Source organism: Sphaerodactylus townsendi, linkage group LG12 (assembly GCF_021028975.2).
Source record: "Sphaerodactylus townsendi isolate TG3544 linkage group LG12, MPM_Stown_v2.3, whole genome shotgun sequence".
Lineage (NCBI taxonomy): Eukaryota > Metazoa > Chordata > Lepidosauria > Squamata > Sphaerodactylidae > Sphaerodactylus > Sphaerodactylus townsendi.
In genome coordinates, this window is record NC_059436.1 from 41,059,767 (window position 1) to 41,080,737 (window position 20,971).

Sequence of the window (20,971 nt, forward strand, 5' to 3'; positions counted from 1 at the left end):
AAAGGAGTAATTCAAGAGACTCAGCCCAGGCAGCTGTGTGCATGTTTTCTTTTCTCTGGAGCAGTTTCCAGTTGCTCCTGGGAGAGTTGCAACTGGATCCAATGAATATCTTTCTTAAAGAGAGGCTCCTCAGACTTGGCTGCCTTACAATCTGGAGCCGGACTTAATGTATGCTACATTTCCCCCTCTTTCTGTAATAGGCCTTCCCTTCTGCCCAGCATTGACCCCATGGTCCCGTGCTGGTTGTGTGAGGCTGCTGTTGATGCCCCTGGTTGCCAGCTTTGGGTTGGGAAATAGCTGGAGATTTTTGGGGGGTGGAGCCTGATGAGGGGTTTGAGGATGGGAGGGACCTCAACAGAATGTACCTTCCCTAGCAGCCATTTTCTCCAGGGGAACTGACCTCTGTCACCTGAAGTTCAGGTGTAATAGCGGGAGATCTCCAGCCACCACTAGGAGTGTGCAACCCAATCTTGACCAAAAGACATGGGAGAGTGATGGATGGGTGTAGTGGTGGCTGTTTGGTCTTCTCCATCTGCTTGTTAGGGAAGGAGATATGGGTATAGACATCCCACCTCCCAGATTAAGTAGAGTACGAGTCATGGTTGCAGGAGCCCTTAGTAGTAACTATTCTGTATGTGAGTAGTAGCTGTATGTGAGATTTGCTTGAAGATGTACTAGGGCCATGGTGGCAAACCTGTGGCACTCCAGATGTTCATGGACTACAATTTCCATCAGCCTCTGCCAATTGGCCATGCTGGCAGAGGCTGATGGGAATTGTGAATCCATGAGCTATCCTGAGATATATGGGATTCGCCACCACTATACTAGGGCATTACTGAGGCACAACCCCATTAATGTGGCACAGTGGCATAGTGGTTAAGAGCAGGTGTACTGTAATCTGGAGGAACCGGGTTTCATTTACCCCCTCATTTACCCTAACCCTAACTATTCCACTGGTGGTAGTGGGAGCCCCTTTGGGGGTGTTTTGCTGAGGGAGGGAGGTGAGCAACACCGGAAGCTGTCCTGGATAGCCATGCAGTGTTGTGATTGTTTTCCCACACATAGTTAGTGGAATAATTATTCCAGTTGTGGTGTTCAGCATTCAGTTGTGACAGGTGTTCTCCTTTGACCAAAAAAGTGTTGCTGTACTGTGAAAAAATATTTTAATTAAAGGGAACCCTAAACCTACTGAGCATGCTGACTGCTGCATCATTCTATGACTTGCTGCTCCAGAGTTTCTTCCTTTGAAGTTGCCTATGCTGTGTGTGGAACATGCCACCTCTTATACTTCATTGAGCCAAAAGAAGTCTGACTTGATTGTTGTAAGAACAAGTTAAATTTGACTCACTGACCTGCATTGAAAATGCCATGCACTCACGAGCCTTTGAAGATGTTTGAAGTCAGAATATATCCGGAAGCTGGTTGCTTATGTTGGGTTTTCAGTGTTCAATATTTAGTCAATAGCTATCCGTGTAAAGATTAGGGAAGCAATTGTAAAAGTGATTATTAGTTCTTATGAATCCATCCTTGTCTGTATGTGAGATTTGCTCGAAGATGTACTAGAGCATTATTGAGGCACAGCCCCATTAATGAAGTGTAGTGGTTATGAGCAGGTGTACTCTGGAGGAACCGGGTTTGATTCCCCCCCTCTGCTGCTTGAGCTGTGGAGGCTTATCTGGGGAATTCGGATTAGTCTGTGCTCTCTAACACACACCAGCTGGATGACCTTGGACTAGGCACAGTTCTTCTGAGCTCTCTCAGCCCCACCCACCTCACAGGGTGTCTGTTGTGAGGGGGGAAGGGAAAAGGAGTTTGTAAGCCCCTTTGAGAAATATTTTGTATATGCTTAGGGTTTTGGTATTCTACAGTGTGGCGTAAAACACATCTCCACACTGTGAAGAGACTCCACACTGTGCCATGGAGAGAAACACACCTTACTGTGACATGCCTCTGAAGATGCCAGCCGTAGGTGCGGATGAAACATTAGGAGCCACACAACCCGGAAAACCTACAACAACCAGTTGATTCTGGCCATGAAAGCCTTCAACAATGTAGGCCAGTGAGGATTTGGCACCTTCTGAAGTTGAAATAAATATTTGACTGCAAAGGTGCTGATAGCCTCTTTCCACAGAGCAGGTGGTTTGCTTGTTCTTGTGTGTTCTCTCAAAGGGAAATGACACCAATGGTGTGTGTCTAAAAGCGCTTGGTAAACAAACCCCCAGTGTCCTGGGGTTAGTGAAGTTAATGCTTCTGCTGAACGGTGAAGCTACTTTGTACCGAAAATCAATCAACTGATCCCTCAGGCTTCATGTTTCCAACTCCAACACTCCAAGATCTTGAACGGAGAGAGCCCTTTCCTGACACGTCTCACTTGAGGTTTTCCCTCTAATGAGGGATGTTTGGAATGGAACCTGGGTTCTTTTGCATGCATTATACTACTAAGACACCACCCCATCGCATAAGCAAAGTTCTGTCAGACTGGTTACCCCAACTAAGTGGCCTGTTTGCCATTAAGCACTTCACAATAGATGCAGGAACTGACACTCTCCCATTCCAAACCATGCTTCGTTCAATTCATCCTTTATTTATGGAATCCTCGATTACAGGATGTGGCGATAGCTTCTCCCTGAGGTGGCTAGATGAGAACGAAACAAATTAATGAAGCAGTGGTTTGTCAGCCGCTATTAGTCATGATAGGTGGAACTTTCTGATCTGATACAAGTAGGGAGAGGTTCAGCGGTAATCTGCTTTGCATGCAGGAAGTCTCGGGTTGAATCTCTAGCACTTCCAGTAAGAATCAGGTTGTAGATGATGTGGAAGGCCAGCCTGGAAAACTGCTGCCAGTCTACATAGACCAGTGGTGGCGAACCTTTGGCACTCCAGAGGTTATGGACTACAATTCCCATCAGCCACGGACATAGACCCTGGTGACTTTGATGGACCATTGTCTGATTCAGTATCTGTAAACTTTGTGTTGTGTTCATATACCCCTGAGTACGTGCTATTAGCACATGCTGCAAGGAAAATTAGGTTAAATCTTGCAGAATGATCTGCATGTCATATTGTCTCACTGTTGTGGTTGTCTGTTGTATCATTGCTTAAGATTTGTCTTAGGTATAGTTTAGATTATTTAGTTGCTAACATTTTCATAGGATTTTAGGCATTAGGGTACATTTTGTTGTTTCTTTGCTTTTCTGCTCGTAACCATGCGATTGTATTGTTCTGCATTATGGAAAGATTATGAAGGCCTGTAGCTAATACAATCAAACTCTTGCTTGCTTGCTACCTCTTGTATACAAGCTGCTGGTGGGAAAACGAGAGGGGAACTATTGTCTTCATGTCCTGCTTATGGGCTTCCTAGAGACATCTGATTATAACAGGGTGCTGCATTAGATGGACCCTTGAGCTGTTCCATCATGGCTCAATGGTTGTGATGCATTCAAACTAGAAACTAACAGTGGATGATATGTAACAGTTCATTTTTCCCAAGACTATTTGGGATTATTGCCAATAACTAAGTTTTTGTAGTTTAAAACCATACAGTTACAGTCATACAATTTTTTGTCATCTTGCAGAAAAGACTGGCAAAGTCCTTGGAGATTTCTCTCAGTTCTATGAGGAGCAGTATGGCGTCGCACTCTTCAACAGTGTCCGATATGAGATTGAAGGTGGAGGGGGGCCCCAGGCGCAGCTACTGCACCGCAAGGTAAGGAGGGCACTGGGTTTGAAGGTTTTGTATTGACGGCGGTGGGCTTCATGCTTCTCATGAAAGCGGTCTGGAAGCTGTAGAATGGCTATGAATTCAAAAATCTGCCAATTGTTACCTGCGGGTGTCTGCTGTTTTATGCTTTGGTTTTGCAGACATCTTCTACCCATCCTGCATTTTCGATGTGGGAATAGCACAAATTATGAAACCCACATAAGATAAATTTTATTGCATGTGGCTACATCGGAGTTCACTTGATGCGAAGTAACCTATCTAGTAACGGAACACAAACTTGATGAACATGTTGTATAAAAATATACAAATTCAACAGGTATCCATCCAAACCGTGGTTTATGTTTAGAGCCCAAACTGAGAGTTGAGCTTCAAAATGTACAAGGTTTAGAGTGGACATAAGAACATAAGAACTAGCCTGCTGGATCAGACCAGAGTCCATCTAGTCCAGCACTCTGCTACTCACAGTGGCCCACCAGGTGCCTTTGGGAGCTCACGTGCAGGATGTGAAAGCAAGGGCCTTCTGCTGCTGCTGCTCCTGAGCACCTGGTCTGCTAAGGCGTTTGCAATCTGAGATCAAGATTGGTAGCCATAGATCGACTTCTCCTCCATAAATCTGTCCCTTTTTAAAGCTATCCAGGTTAGTAGCCATCACCACCTCCTGTGGCAGCATATTCCAAACACCAATCACACGTTGTGTGAAGAAGTGTTTCCTTTTATTAGTCCTAATTCTTCCCCCCAGCATTTTCAATGTATGCCCCCTGGTTCTAGTATTGTGAGAAAGAGAGAAAAATTTCTCTCTGTCAACATTTTCTACCTCATGCATAATTTTATAGGTTTTGCTCTTTGAAATCTGCTCGGTACAACCATCTGTATAGGGTAGAGGAACCTCTAGAGCAGGGGTAGGGAACCTGCGGCTCTCCAGATGTTCAGGAACTACAATTCCCATCAGCCCCTACCAGCATGGCCAATTGGCCATGCTGACAGAGGCTGATGGGAATTGTAGTGCTGGACCCAGGCTATCTAGTGGGATTCTCTAGATCATGAACCAGAATGCCTCTGAATGTCAATGTCAAGAACTAGAGTGCCTCTGAATTTGCACCCTGCCAAACCATGGTTTGCAACTTTCTTCAAACCACAATGTCTAGTTCTGTTTGGCTAACCGGTCTTCATGACTAATAAGTTCTGTCATTGTGTAAAAAAACCAACCACATAGCATAACTTGGTGTTTGAATTGAGCCTGTGTATTTTATTTATTTGTATTTAGCATTTGATTTCTGAGCGTCTCTTCTCCATACGGACCCAGGGTGGCTTCCAACAGAACAATTCAATGTACAATCAAAACAGTCAAAATTTCATAACCCATAATGCCCTAAGTACAGGTCACTAAGGATGGAATCAGCAACATACAATATCAATCAACGATTAACAGCAAAGAAATGAAAGGACTTCAACCAAATAACAGGAAAAAAGGGAAGGGAAGAGAGGCCAGTCAGTTGGACATCATTGCTGTCCTTGACCAAATGTTGGGCTGAACAGCTTCATCTTACAAACCCTGTGGAACTCTGATAAATCCTGCAGGGCCCAGGTCTCATTTGACAGAGCATTCCAGCAAGGGGGATGGGGGGCAGAGCTGAAAAAGCTCTCGCCCTGGTCAAGGACAACCAGATAGCTTTGGAGCCAAGGACCACTAACAAATTGTTATTTGCAGAGGGCAGTTCTGTCTGGGAGGAATATATGGAGAGTTACTTTTCTTAAATTCTTTGAGTTACTTTCTTCGGCACTTATGTTTGCAAGAGTCACTTTACTTAAGGGGACAGGTGCCAACTGTCCGTTTCTCTCTTACCTTTTCTGATATTCTTTGCAACTTCACTTCTGTGTGTCGCTTTCAGCTTGGATGGGTGTGGACTTCTCCCCCCTCCAAGTATACAACACATTTTCCAAGTATACAATAAATTTCTCCAAGTATACAATAATTTTTCCTATCTCTTACTCTCCCGCTTGAGAGCTTTCCACTGAAGAGTCCATTATAGGGGCATTTTAACATCTTTATATCTTCTGGCTGGTTCCCAGCCTAGGTTTTCCATAAACACTCAGCTCCAGTCTGTTGCAAGGGGGCTTCATTCTGGAATGTGTGAAAGCTCTGTTTTGGACTGCCGCTTGGCATCTTCCGTCAAACAGGGAGTTACGATGATTTCTTGCTTTGCATCTGAAGGTACGATGCCATAACTGCTTGGCTAGGCTAGCCAGAACAAGCAGGAAGCTTAGAAGCAATGTTCTACTGTCAGTCTTTCATTTTAACTGCAAGCCTTGTATTCCTTGCTCTTGTTGAACAAGCCTAACCTTGGTTAAATAAACAGGATTGTTCTGATGGGGATGGAGGGGAGAGATTGACGTTAGACTGTCTTATCCTAGGTGAATGCCTTTATCCTTTCAACCAGATTGCAGAGTATGTGATTAACATTTTGGGGAGGCGTTAGGTGATGAGAGATCAAAAACTGGTGGCATCATAACTCAGGGGATCTCTATGCCAACACAATTATTCATAATTAAACCCTATGTTGTTTGGAAGGTCCTCTGATTTATGTTAAGTGTTGGAAAGATCTGAGTCTGCTCATTTTCATCTGGTACCAGTATTTATATAGATGCTGTCCAAATGCTATTAAACAGTGGTTGAAGCAGTCACAAATCTCTGCTTCTGGGTTAGCTTTATGGGATGGGCTATGTGAGAGGGAATGGACCAATATGGGATTTTTTAAAGTGTTAAATAGAGCCTCTAATCGATGTGTGTGGGAGATGGCTTTCTGTCACTGCCTTTAAGACAGTATGGGCCACCAACGGAAGGGGAGGAGAATTGGTAAGTCAAAAACAGACCTCAAACTTACGATTGACTTGTGTACAGAAGCATAGCCATATACAGAGCATCAAAAGGAACAGCTGCATCAAAGCATCAGAAGGAACAGCTGCATGGGATACCCATAATATGGAGTTTATTTGTTTGATTGTTTGATTCATTCATTTGTTTGTTTGTTTCATAGACCGCCTCATCCTCAAAGGGCTCTAGGTGGTTTACAGCAACAACATCCATAATCAATAATTTAAAAACAATTAAAACCCTTAAAATTCAGTTGCAGCGTACCAATTTCTAAAACAGAGACAGCTTAAAAATCCCATGGTAGTGGTGCCCGTTCCTAAGGATGGGAGGGGGCAGCAGTGCCAAAAGATGGAAAAGGCATTGCTGAAGATGGTGAAATATGGCAGGGGCCTCACAAGGGGACAGCCAATCTGCTGCCAGTCTCTCAAAAGGCCCCGTGATTAGTTTCATATCATAAATGTGTAACAGGCCTTGTTCACAAATTCCCCTGGATCAATAGTCCCTCTAATCTCTCACCACCACTGCATGGGAGCTCCCTACTATTGAGTGGAACTGAGCTGCCTGGGAGAGCTGCCCCTGTTGGGCGGCTGCCCAATCTGTGCTGTACCAATATGGTGACTGCACAGCCATGCAGCTTACAGGGAATGTTGTCTTGATGCATGTACAGTCTAACCCTGTTGAAAATTATAGTATGCATGTACAATCCATGTATAGAATACACTTTTTTAAAAAAATACGTGCACTGCATAATTCTCATGTGCATTCAATACATGAACAGGTAATACAGACTTCATGCTCATCCAGATACTGCATGTAAATGCACACTAGTTCTTACAGATAGATGTGTACCTGAATGTGCAAGATTTATGTGCATTCACGGTAACATGAACAGGGCTTCTGTGTACAGTTTACCCGTTACGTGTGTGCACTATTTATGTTACCTTCAACATATGATTGAAATGACACACTTTTCCAGGTTTTGGTCCCAGGTTCATTTGTAAAGTGAACACAAGCTGGCTTCTTTTTACAAACGGATGTGTGCATGTACACCCAGGAGGTATGTGCATTCACTGTAACATGCAAACAAGGTTTTGGCCTTTCCAGTGATTGAGCCCTCCAGCTGTCCGGGCCCTGCGGGACCTTGGTGAATTCCGCAGGGCCTGCAAGACTGAGTTGTTCCGCTGGGCCTTTGGAGTGTCCAGTCGCTGAGTAGGAAACCCCTCCCTTATTTTTGCAACTCCTAGGGAGGAGTCCGGCGTTCCTCTTTTGGGGAGGTTTTAATGAACTGGAGTTATGGGAACCTGTTATTATTGTTTTGACCACTGTTTTAATGGATTTTAATGGATTTTAGTAAATGTGGTCACTATTGTGATCCTTGTTATATCTTGTATGTATATTGACACTGTTGTGCACTGCCCAGAGCCCCTTGGGGATGGGGTTGTCTACAAATCTAGATAGATAGATAGATAGATAGATAGATAGATAGATAGATAGATAGATAGATAGATAGATAGATAGATAGATAGATAGATAGATAGATAGATAGATAGATAGATAGATAGATAGATAGATAGATAGATAGATAGATAGATAGATAGATAGATAATCTTGTGTATCGGTGATGAACCTAAAATGTGGCAGGCATGCGAAGCAGAATAGCAGACTGTGGAGAGGTAGAGCAGAAGTGATGTATGTAATAAGTATTCTTTTCAAAGGTCTATAAGAAGCTGGGGAGAGATGGCTGCTTGTGCAGGTCTGCCTTGATTGAATGACTTCTCTCTGCTTGTACGATTGTGTGGGGGTTTGTGGGAGCTGTCCAAATTTGCACTGTGAGTGGCTGGAACTGGTCACTGTAATGCAGTGGTGGCGAACCTTTGGCACTCCAGATGTTATGGACTAGAATTCCCATCAGCCCCTGCCAGCATGGCCAATTGGCCATACTGGAAGGGGCTGATGGGAATTGTAGTCCATAACATCTGGAGTGCCAAAGGTTCGCCACCACGGCTGTAATGGGTGGTAGGGGAGACTAGTTCTAGTATGCTAGTATGGGAGACTAGTTCTAGTATGCTAGCTGTAAGTACACCCTTTTATTCATCAAACTGGATAACTTCTGAAATTTTTGGCACAAACCAGAATGTACTGTTGGGCAAGGTGTTGCATCCTGGTGGAACTGTTGGTCTCTTTTGAATCTGTGTACCCATTTTGAAGGTATTCCTGTATCCTGCAGGAAGGAAGGGCTTGGTTTGGCCCAACCATTGGGGAGCATTCCAGATTGTATTGTTTAGTATCTTTCAGCTCTTGACTGTGATAAAGATGGTAAACAATATCTCTCCCCCCCCCCCAAGACATCTGCTTTCTAAATACAGTCTCTGGAGTATGCCTATATGGCTCTTAAAATCCAGTGGTTTGCCTCAATGAGAGGATGTTGATTTTCTGACAGTGGATAACTGTACAGTGGGCAGAACTTCAAATATGTGAAGCTGCTGTCTATTGTGTTAGGGGCTGCTGGTACTAGCTCAGTATTGTCTCTTCTTACTGGCAATGGCTCTCCAGGGGTCTGGAGAAGAGAATGGTATTTCACAACAGCAGCTCTTTGAAATCCTTTGACTGGAGATGCCAGAAATTGAGCTTCTGCATTCAAAGCCGGTTTGTTTATTTATTATATACAGCCATTGATCAGGCTTACAAATAAAAGAATAGCATTTAACACCTCCAAAGCTCTAAATAAAAAAAATCAACTTTGTAGAAAGATAATCCTTAATACAAAATCTGACATAAGGAAAAAACAAGTCTAGAGGACAGGTAATTAAATTTCTAAACAAATAATTACTCCAGCAATTCTGCTTGGTTACCTGATAACACGTTTGACACATATATACACACAAGATTTCACATGCAAAGCAGGTTTTACTAAGCCACAATCTCTCACTTACCGTAGTTTCTCTTTCAGGTATTGGTATAAATTTGTGATTTAGAGCTTGAGTCTGGTCCCTGCAATTTGAGCGCTCTCTGTATTTCATAACTGGAGCAGTGTTTACTTATCTACTTCTTCTCGCGTCACCCAGGCTGTGCAACCCGTTTGCTCCTGAGTATCGAGAGAGCGTCTCCTCCAGTTTCGTCCTACTTAGCTGCTAGCTGTATTTCTGGTGGGGAGAGTCTGCCTTAACTTGCTGGCTTGGCCATGAAGGCTGATTTTGATTCAGGTCTGGTGTGTGATTTGGATGACTTTATTTGACTCTGTTCTTTTGGCATGGAACCTGGTCTAGACCTCGTGTTGCCCTGGCTCTAACCCTGAACTCCTGGCTAAGTGGGGAAAAATGTGCTATCTTCTTGGCAAGACCAAACCATTTAGCTGACCTCCTGTTTGGTCAGTTTTGCATGTAAAAAGCTTACTGCAGTGTGAAGGGACCTGAGGAATAAGAGTGAAGTAACACACAAAGTATGTTGGGCTTGTACAACAGAGATATTAAAACTTAAATCAGCACCATGTTGTGTTCCTGCAGAAGTAGAGCCTCCACCCATACTGTCCAGCCCCCAAGTTAAAGACACTTTTCCCAAGTCCTGTGCTTTAGTGCCCTAAGGTTGCTAACCTTCAGGCAGAACCTGGAGATCTTCAGATATTACAACTTGTTTCCAGATGACCAAGATCATGTTCCTTGGAGGAAATGGCAGCTTTGGTAGGTGAACACTGTAACATTATACCCTGATTCTGCAGTGATTATGTTTTATTCTTAGTTGGCAGCCATCTTGAGAAAGGTGGTGTATAATTGTTTCCACATAAATAAATGGCAACTTTCAGTGCAAGTCTGGCCTGCATATGACTTTCTAGACTATCTGGGTCCCAGACTGAGGTAATAATTTGCAGCTCAGGAGGGAAATGCCCCTTCATTATGACCAGGCTTTGACCTCCGGCATTGACCTGAGTCATCTGTTCAGCTGGTGAGTCTCCTCCTAACTCTATGTGAAGAAAATGAATGGGTTTTTTTAATGAGGTCATTGCACAGCTGGTGTTCTTGCACCATTGTGGAAGAACGGAGGAAGTGGTAATATATTCTGGTCTTTACCAAGTGGCAGCTGACACTCTAGCTGGGTGTTTGTTGATGCCTGGATACAGTTACCAAGACCGTGCCCACTCCTCTTGACTGGTGGCCAACTCAAACTGTAGATATTTTCAGGGTGTCACTGTTTTCTTGGCTGGTTTTAGTTGGCATTCCTTGGGGGTAGACAGGGTGTGCCTGTTTGGGTTTCAATTTTTGCTGGCTCAAAATTAGCGATTTGGCTCAAACTCGCCTCATATGGGGGACGAGCAAGTCAATTTGAAGGTGAAGCACTGCATGGTTGATGGAAACTTGAGCATTTTATTGCAAATGTCATCAAAAGCAGGGAAGGCCAAAAAGATTTGTTTCTGAATTTAAAAATCGCATCTTCCAATTTATTTTGGTGCATTTGTCTCATATTTGTCCATATCTTGCTGAGAATCACAACCATGTCATGTCAAGTTAGAGCTTTTCACATGTTAACTTAGTTATTGGATTAATTCATACTGTGGGAATGTATATTCTTTCCAGTTTCGTTTCCAAGCAACAAGTTTCCGTGAAAAATCCAGGATTGAGATTGTATAGATTTGTATATGGAGTGGAAGTGTTGTAAACTCTGGGAAGTGTTGTAAACTCTGGGAAACTCTGATTCAACAAAGGCACATGGTTTGTGTGCACTGTGAATTCAGACTGAATACATATACCCTGAACATGTAAAAAGGCATGTTACGTGGTGTCTTCCCTACACAACTCCAGTTCTGTGAAAGAGGTGCACCAGTGTAGACCCTTCGCTTCAGATGGTGAGTGTTGGGGTCAGATTTGTGCTTCACTTGCATTTTCCTTGCTCAGCGACATGGAGTCAAAGGTGTGACTCACCTCTGAAGAATATTAGCTTAGGAGCAGTATTGCTGGGTGACTGATGGGTACTGAGACACAGATGGCCAAGAACATCCAGTGAGCTTTATGGCCAAATTGAGACTGCAGTCTCATCTCCCTAGCCTTCTGCCCCGATGCCCCTGTTTTCCTTGTGGCCTGTTTTTGATGTGTGCTCTTTTTTCGCCTCCCTAAAGCCTGTCTAACAGGGCATTGTACACTGAAGTGTCCTCAAGGGTAATTTTTCACAGAGGCCTCTCCAAATAGGGCTGAGATGAACCAGACGGGGCAAAATGAACCTGAGCGGTTCGTGTCTTCTGTGAGAACTGAAGGGGTGATGGTGATTGTCAAAACACAACCCCTGGGAGGATGAAGGAGGTGAGGTGGAGTTATCCCAAGGTGATTTGCCGCAGTTCCCTGGGAAATGAGCCAAGCATGAGTTCTGCTGGCAGAAAAAGCCTCGGATCTCACACCTTGAATGCTCTATTGGGAAAAGCTGCAAAGTTGGGGGAGAAAGATTTGGAACCGATCCCTTGGTTGTGGGACAGAAACGATGGTGACAGATAAGCTTCAGAGGTGTGGGAAAAGTTCCTTCCATGATGCCTGACTGGTCTGATGTGGCACAGATTGGGGGGCCCTTTCAGGTGTTTTGGGGTACTAGGTGAGACACACAAGGGAGGGTTGATGCAATTCAAGGTTGTGTTAAGTTGTTTTGCGTACTCATGTTTTAAAATTTGGGAGGAGGAAACATTCATACCTGCTCCTTACTCCTGGCTTACTATTTGAGTGTGACTTTGCTATTCTTCAGGAGCAGCAGTGGTGTAGTGGTTAAGAGCAGGTGTACTCTAATCTGGAGGGACCGGGTTTGATTCCCCTCTCTGCCGCTTGAGCTGTGGAGGCTTATCTGGGGAATTCAAATGAGCCTGCCAACACATGCCAGCTGGGTGACCTTGGGCCAGTCACAGTTCTTCAGAGCTCTCTCAGCTCCACCTACCTCACAGGGTGTTTGTTGTGAGGGGATAAGGGAAAGAAGTTTGTAAGTCCCCTTACAGGAGAGAAAGGGGGGGATATAAACCCTCCTCCTCCTCCTCTTCCTCTTCTGTGGCTGTTCGGAAGATTTTGAATCATGATGGAGGGGAGAGAGGGCAATGCTGCCTTCTTCTCCTTTGAAAAATCTAAAAAATTATCCCAGTTTTTGGTTGTCCCCACCCCACCCCAACTGTGAGGGCAAAGTTTTCCACAAAACATGTTCTTCTGTCACTCTCGCCTTATCCCCATTTTGATCCGACCTTTAAATAGTTAAGATTAAGAGAACAAACTGAAGGATTTATTAAGATCTGTCAGACGGGGTATATTCTCTTTCTCATCCTTCTGAGTAACCATAACCAAAATATTCCAATACTCTGGTTTCTCTTCAGATCGTATAAATCAAAATACCCCCCTCTTATGGGGTAGAAGGGCTGTCTTTAAAAGCCAAATAAACTTGTGAGTTAGCTATGTGAAGCTTCAATGCAGGATTTCTGAACTAATTATTCATTGAATGTCTATCCCATCCTTCCTCCAGATGGTTCAAAGAAGCATTTGTGGCTCACCATGTCTATCCTCATTTCAACCCTGTGAGGTAGTTCAGCCTGACTGGCCTCAGACCAGCTGGGGAGTATCCAGGTTGACACGTGATTAGAATGTGGTTCTTCCTAGTCTGAAACTGAGCCAGAATGTTGTAGTGTTTCAGAGCAGTGGACTCTAATCTGGAGAATCGGGTTTGATTCCCCACTCTTCCACAAGAAGCATGCAGGGTCATCTTGGGCTATGTCTCAGTTCTCTCAGTACTCTCTCAACCCCACCTCCCTTACAGGGTTCCTGTTGAGTGGAAGAGAAGGTTTGTAAGCTGCTTTTAAACTTCTGAAAAGTTGAGAAAAGGGGCTTATAAAAACCAGCTCTTTTAATACTATAACCAGTACACTGGCTTATCTCAGCAGTAGCAACCTGGTATGCAAGACTGAGATGATATGATGAACTGTCTGTGTGTCCTCTTTCAGTCCTCATGAGACACAAATGTAGTAGTGCAGGAGTGTCCAACTCTGGTGCTTCAGATGTTTGTGGACTACAATTCCCATCAGTCCCTGCTGGCATGGGAATTGGACACCCCTGTGCTAATGTCTAGGACTGGCCTGGGTGAAAACAACTGTGCAGAGAATCACCCCCACTGACTGTAGATGCTGGGTGGGTAGCAGTGGGACAGAACTAAGGTAGCACAGCATTAGAAACTGCCGCACTGCCCCCTTCCCTGTCACTCCAGAGCCCCTGACAACATTGCAGTACCTTTCGTCCAGTCTTATTTTTGATGGTTTGTCACTGTCTGGCTTCTCATTCCCTTGCTATTTTTCTGTTTGGTTTGCCGCTTTCGCTGCTATGGCTTTGGATCTTTAAATGGGGAGATCCTCTCTTCCCCTCTCTTTCCCTGCCCTGTTTTTCTTTTGGCAACACACCTGTGAATCTGAACTTTTGGAATGTAGCTTGGGGGTGAAGGAGAGAGCCTTGTTAGCTGAATAGTTATACAGATGCTAAGGAGATGGGGGAAATACTTTTAATTAATTGCTCGCTATCCAACAGCCCCAAGGGTTTGCCTCTCAGTGGTTTGGGGAACCAGTTAGAGGAGCCATTAAACAGGGACAAAATAATTCACTCCTACCCGCTCTCCCTTGTCATTTTCAGAAGATCAAGGGATGCATCTTTTCCCAAATGTCATCACACAGTGTATGTGTGGGTTGCTAGAATGCTGATTTAGCACACCAGACCTCTGAAGTTGAGTGTTAACTATGTCAGCAATTCCCCAGAACTGCCAGAGTTCCTCAAGAAATAAATCACGTAAAATTCCTTTAAGCCCCATGCAAGTAAAATTCCTTTTTGGTATGTCTTCCTGCTGTGCTTGCTTGATCTACTATCAGGCCCTTCTCTCTGCTTGCACATTTTTGCACTGAGAGTGATTGGGCAGTTAGGTCTCATCTCATTCAGAGTTACACTTGAATTCCACATCCTTAGTAGAGACCGGCTGTTGCAACTCTGCATGAATTATAGAACCTCTTCTGTCTTCCTACTTCTGTAGTGGGGGAAAACCTAGACAGGCTTGAAAATATAAGAATGATACACTTTTGTAATTGGGTACTAGAAACGTGATCATTTTTCTTTTTAAATAAAAAACTGTTATACTTAAACCACCCCAAGCTACTTTTCTGCACTTCTAGAACCAATCTTCTAGCTGGTGGTTGTTGGTTTTCCGGGCTGTGTGGTTGAGGTCTGCTAGATCTTGTTCCTAACGTTTCGCCTGCAACTGTGGCTGGCATCTTCAGAGGTGTATCACAGAGAGAATACACCTCTGTTCCTTCTGTGATACTCCTCTGAAGATGCCAGCCACAGATGCAGGTGAAATGTTAGGAACAAGATCTACCAGACCACGGCCACACAGCCCAGAAAACCCACGACCACCAGTTGAATCCGGCTGTGAAAGCCTTCAACAATACAGTCTTCTAGCTGTTCGTCTTTTGGGATATGTGTGAATCTTTCAATAGAACACATTTCACCTTCCCAAGACGACTGTCGTGGATTGCTTAAGAGTTTTTCTACCTGTATTGTAGTCAGTAAAGCAACTAAAGAACTCTGGGATAACCCCAGAACAAGACATCATTGTATTTGGCTCTTCTAAATCTGCTCTGTATATTATTTCATTTTAATTGTGAAAGACAAGGCAAACTTTACCAAATAATCCCTAAAAACTGTTCAGTGTTGTCCATGTGAACACATCTAACGTATAGTCTTATAAACACCTAGTTACCTATGGTGTATGGCAGCTACTTTCAGGCAACCACCAAGGCAGAGAACCTAGTCCTCTTGACTTACTAATGTGCACCAGAAAAATAGCATTGGTCTGTTTTTCATTATTTATTTGCAAGGGTAGATTATCTGTCAAAATGTGCTTGACGTTTTCCTGTAGGAATTAGTAGCTTGTAGTCTTTGTCTTTCTTTCCTAAATCAAAGCCAGAGGCTGCTGAACAAATCCTCTCTGTTTGTATTGTTGGCTAATTCATCCCATTTTTAAAAAAATAAATAGGCGCAGTGTTTCTCTCTAGCTGATCTTTAGCCCTTCGTCAGTGTAAACACCCTAAGAGCTTAATTGCAGTTGTGTCTGTCGAGAGGCAAGAGACGCCCAGACGCAGACAATCTGTGTAATAAAGTGCCGTCTGCTTTTGAGCCTTTGATCCAATGGGATCCCCAAGTGCTTGCCTGCTTCTTGACACCCTTGGCTGTTGGATGACGTACAGTTGGCAGTGCATGGGCCTGTAGTTCGTTTTCCACACTGTCATGGGATGTTAAATGTGGATGCAAAGCAGATAGTTGCAGTGCATGCATTGTCCTACAAAACAGGGCTGGTTGACTGAGATGGATCTTGGAGTAGCAGGTAGAGATTCTTGGAAACATGTCTATTGTCTGGGTCACCAGAAGGAAGTGTAAAGGCAGGATTTCAAAGGGCAGTGCTCATGTAATGCACAGGGCCATATTGATTGTGTACTATCATGGTATGTTGTGCTAGTAGTGCATGAGACCATAATAAGCCTGGAAGAGAGATGCCACCAGCCTCTCAGAACAAATTCTTACTAAATTCCTTTGGTACCCCAGTGTACCTATATTGAACATGTAGGGTAAGGAAAATATGGAAACTGTACTAATTTTGCACACCTTCCATACACTGTAGCTATATATGGGGCTGGCAATGACATCCCCCCCCCCAAACAAAGTCTGCCTAATAAATGTTGTGATGTGACATTATGCCATGGGTCAGTAATGGTCCAGTGTTTGCTCAAAGGACTACCTTTACCTTTATCTAAACTACACAGGACCACCATTATCTAATGCTGTACACCTCCACACATTTTAAAAAATGATTGATATATATTTTTGAATGTAGGAAACCTTGTCTTTAAAAGCATTTCAGTCAAAGACTATTCCATAAGAGTCCCTCTTCCCTCCTTGGGATTTCCCAAATTTTTCCAGTTTATCCATTAGGGATAAATGTAAGATGAGACTGAGAAGGGGCTTAAAAAAAAATTCCTATTGGAGGGGGCCCCGTACCTCCTTTTCTGGAGAAAGGGGAGCCAAATTCTTTTTGAAGCAATATAAATGTCAGAAGAGTTCTGAAAAATCTCTTATAAGCCACAGAAACTCTCTTGCCGCTGTTAAAAGCTCGGAAAAAACTCGACCACATTTTCCCACCTACTGGTTTTTTGGCCCCCTTCCCCCTCCCTGCTTCTGCCTCATGCCGACTTGTAATGACTTGCATCTGAGCCCTCTCCTATATAAGACTCTGAGTTTGACACTCCAGGGAAGCCTTCGGCGAGCACCGCAAGCTTCCAAGATTAATCTTCTCGTATATTTCTGAAAAATTTTCTGGACACGAGATTTTTTCACAAGGGGGTGCAACCCCATGACTGTTAGACTGCGTCAGATTTGTGTCAGAAAAGACTCTTGTCGTCTTCGGAATCTCCCCCCGCCCCCCGCAATCCTTGTGAATGAAGTATTTTTATACCCAACTCCCCACCACCACCACCATTACTAGTGGTGTGTATTTTACCACTTTGTGCATGGAACATGGAGGCTTCTTACTTTCCTTGCTGTTCCTATAGCCCCTTCTGAAAATATAATTCTCAAGCTTATAGTGCTGAGTGTTATACATGGAGAAATGCATGGAGGGTTGGAGTGAGGGGGGTCTGGGGTGGGGAAAATCTCTCCTTTTCCACTTCTGCCATCACAGCTCTGCTATGGTAAGGAGTCGATATCCTCACTTCCCACCCAACAACCCAGGAACAGAGAGGAATGCAGGTGGATGGCTGGATACCCGCCGGTGCACTTTGCAGGCATCTATTAACAGATGGCAAAAGGAGGCAGACTCAATTAAACCTGCAAGAGGTGTGTGTTTGTTTTACAGCAGGAAGAAAAGAGTTTAGCAGGGTGCTTTAAGCAGCATGTGTAATTCAATTGTTTCCCACCTGGATCCTGAAGAATGTTTTTTGGATAGATGGATGGATGGATAGGCTTCTTTCAGAATCTTTAAGCTGAAGCTAGAGGAGGCTGCTGAATTCACAAACAGCGAATCCACCCCACGCAGAAGTATATGTCCGGTCCAGTCATGGCAATAGGAGAACTGCTGCTCGTAACTTGGAGTATTTTCTCCCTGTGACTCCTTTACATCCTGGCAGGCTAATCTGGAGTTGAAAGCAGCACGGGTGTGTGTTTTTATCATGTGCTTTGCACAGGACAGATACTTTAATTGTCAGGTATATAAACAGCCAAGGGTACCTATGAGTGGTGTCCTTACCGCTTCTGCCTTGGCCTGGGTTTTGTTGCAGGGCATCTGTGGCCAGGAAACGTTCAGGCTTTAATAAGCACCCTTGGGTGTCCCGCCCTTGTGGTTAAAGTTGAACCTTGTCCAGGTGTACGCTGAATGTGCCTTCTGATTACCGGGTGGTGTTGATCTCTCAAGTGAGTGCAAGTGAGGGAGAGAGAGAGATGCATTTCTAATTCTCACCAAGGCGGTGAACGTGCATTTGGGCCGAGGCCTCTTTGTGCGACAGGAACACCACTTGGCTATATGTTCTCCCATTTAAAGAGCCAGTGGGGCGTAGTGGTTAAGAGCAGTGGACTCTAATCTGGAGAACTGTGTTTGATTCCCCACTCCTACACATGAGTGGTGGACTCTTCTCAGGCGAACCAAGTTTTTCCCCTACTCCTCATGAAACCTGCTGGATGACCTTGGGTCAGTCACAGTTCTCTCAGAACTCTGTCAGCCCCACCTGACTCACAGCATGTCTGTTGTGGGGAGGAGAAGGGAAAGGGTCTTTGAGACTCCTTTTGGTTGGGAAAAGCATAAATCCAATCTCTTTATCTTCTTCTTAAATACACCTTGTTAGGTCTCAGAGCGTTAGCCAATAAACAGATTTTGGATTCTTGATCAGTAGCCTTTATTGAAAGGCTTAGGGCATAGCTTGAGAAAGCCAATTCTGTTCGACCTGGCTTTCCTGGGTTCCTTTATCCTTGCCCAATTCCCCCTCCCGCTTTCCCAGAGAAAGTGTGAAAAGATTTTAGAGACTTAGGTGCCTTCGAGGCTGCAATAGGGATAGATGTAGCCACCTGCCTCGCCTCAGGCCAACAGGCACATCCTGTTTCTCTGAGGCAGAGAGCCTCCTCAGGGTCATTTGCCTAGTTATCTACAATCGGTGTCAAAGCTATAAATCCCAAAGAAAGTTTCTTTACATATCAATCAAGGTGCATATCAATCAGGTTACGTGAGAGTTACAATCAGTTTACATACACCAGGCTTTGTCCCTGACACACCTTTAATGACAATGAAAGGTGGAATGTACATGTTTTAATAAATATTCAATCCCTGCATATAGGGTTTATATCTTCTCCTTTTCTCTGACATGCTAAAGAAGGAGCATTCATCCCTAAGCCACCGTCCTGAAGCACAAAGATGTAGAGCCCACGGGGACATGTGAGGTCACATGTTCCGGGCGTAAGTCATGGGGGGGTAGAAAATCGAGACCCAGCAGTGACCCCTCCCTCCCTGCCTCCTTCCCTGAGGGGCGGTGCGTGAGGTGGGCCAGGTGCAGCAGGAGCGTGGCGTGTTACCTGGCAGATTTCAAATCGCAAAAGGCCATCCACCGTTTTCATTTATTCTTGCCCGAGAAGTGCTAGCTCCTAAGATCAGATAAGACTGTAGAATTAAAGGGCTGAAAGTGGATGGAGAAGAGCTTAAAATGAGAAGTTATATTGATGATGTGGTGCTGATAATCTCAAACCCCTCAATTGTTGATACGATACCTAATAGAACCGTGGTGGCGAACCTTTGGCTCTCCAGATGTTATGGACTACAATTCCCATCAGCCCCTTCCAGTATGGCCAGTTGGCCATGCTGGCAGGGGCTGATGGGAATTGTAGTCCATAACATCTGGAGTGCCAAAGGTTCGCCACCACTGTAATAGAACAACTGAAATATGTGGATCCTTCTTGGATTATACAATCAATAGGAAAACAGATGAAAATAATTTTAGAAGTTTAACAAAGCAGGAATAGGAAGTCATCAGAAGGACATACTTGATGTGCAGTAAGGTCAAATCCAGTTATCTGGGAATAAAACTAACTGGACAGAAGATTTAGCACAATTGCAAACAATGTGGGTGAAGATTCAAGAGGACCCGAAGAGATAGTCTAAACTAAAAGTTTCACGGCTTGGAAGAATTTCTACAATAAAAATGAATGGATTATCGAAGCAGATTTTTCTATTTTAGATGTCACCAATCTATATACAAAAAATATATATCTTGAAGCAATGAGAGAAACCGATAATTAAGTTCATATGGGATGGCAATAAGTCTAGAATCAGTTTTACAAGATGAGAAAAAGTGATGAGGACTAGCAGTGCCTAATACTAAAATATATCATCAAGCAGCTGGCCTGGTTTCGATTAACCCAGATTAAAGTATAACAAAATTGGAAACAGCAGATTTGGAAGAAGGTATACATAATTACCACATGGACTAAAAATCAGTCAAAATATAATACAAAACTGAATCCATGTAATTAGAGATGGACTTTTAAGAATTTGGATATCTACCCAAAGAAAAGCGAGTCCTCTGATATCCCCATTTGTGTCCTGTATAGAGGTATACTATGATAAGAATGTGAGAAGGAAAAAATTATTTTATACTGTAAGGTGACATGATAAACTCTCATGGAGAAATCAAGTGTTGGCAAAAGATGAAGGATGAAGGCAAAAAAGTACAATCACTGCTATATTTTCAATTGGTTTTGAGATTTAAAAAGGACATTCACACAGGAAGCGGCGTAATGAGGGTTCTGATTAACTTCGAAAGGGTGATAAACCTTCAAAAAGACCAGTTATTAGGACGGATTTATAAGTTACTAATTCATAACAAGCTAAAACATGTTGGTTAGATGAATCCAAAACTGTGAGAAAGAAATATCTATCCAACATCGGGAAATCTTATGAGGTAAAATTTACAGCCAGTCAAACATTAAGAGAAAGCTGGTGTAAGATGCTTTATCAGTGGTATATTATTTCAAAAAATATCAAGAAGATGGGCAAGAGCTATATTGAGAAATGCTAGAAATGTGAAGAGGTAGATGACATTCTTTATATGTGGTAAATATGCAAAAAGACCAAAAAATTGGAAAGAAATACATGCTGAAATTCAGGAAAAAACATTTAAATATTTAATATATAGATGGTAATCATATGTTAACTCGGTAGTTTTAGAAATTCAAAATTGTAATTTTAGAAATTCAAATTAGTAATTATCACTACAAGTTTTTTAAATCTATTTTAATTTAATTCATCGTAATAATATTGTCCAACATAGTTATCATGTTTATCAGGTATTGTATACGATACCT

The 20,971-nt window shown here is 43.4% G+C and overlaps 1 protein-coding gene across 1 annotated transcript in view; it reads left to right on the forward strand.

Moving 5' to 3' along the window:
- NIBAN2 (niban apoptosis regulator 2) overlaps nucleotides 1-20,971 on the forward strand; it is a 103,512-nt gene that overhangs the window by 45,805 nt on the left and 36,736 nt on the right. The window contains 1 exon segment of the mRNA XM_048512585.1: nucleotides 3,576-3,706. Coding sequence (XP_048368542.1) covers nucleotides 3,576-3,706 — 131 coding nt within the window.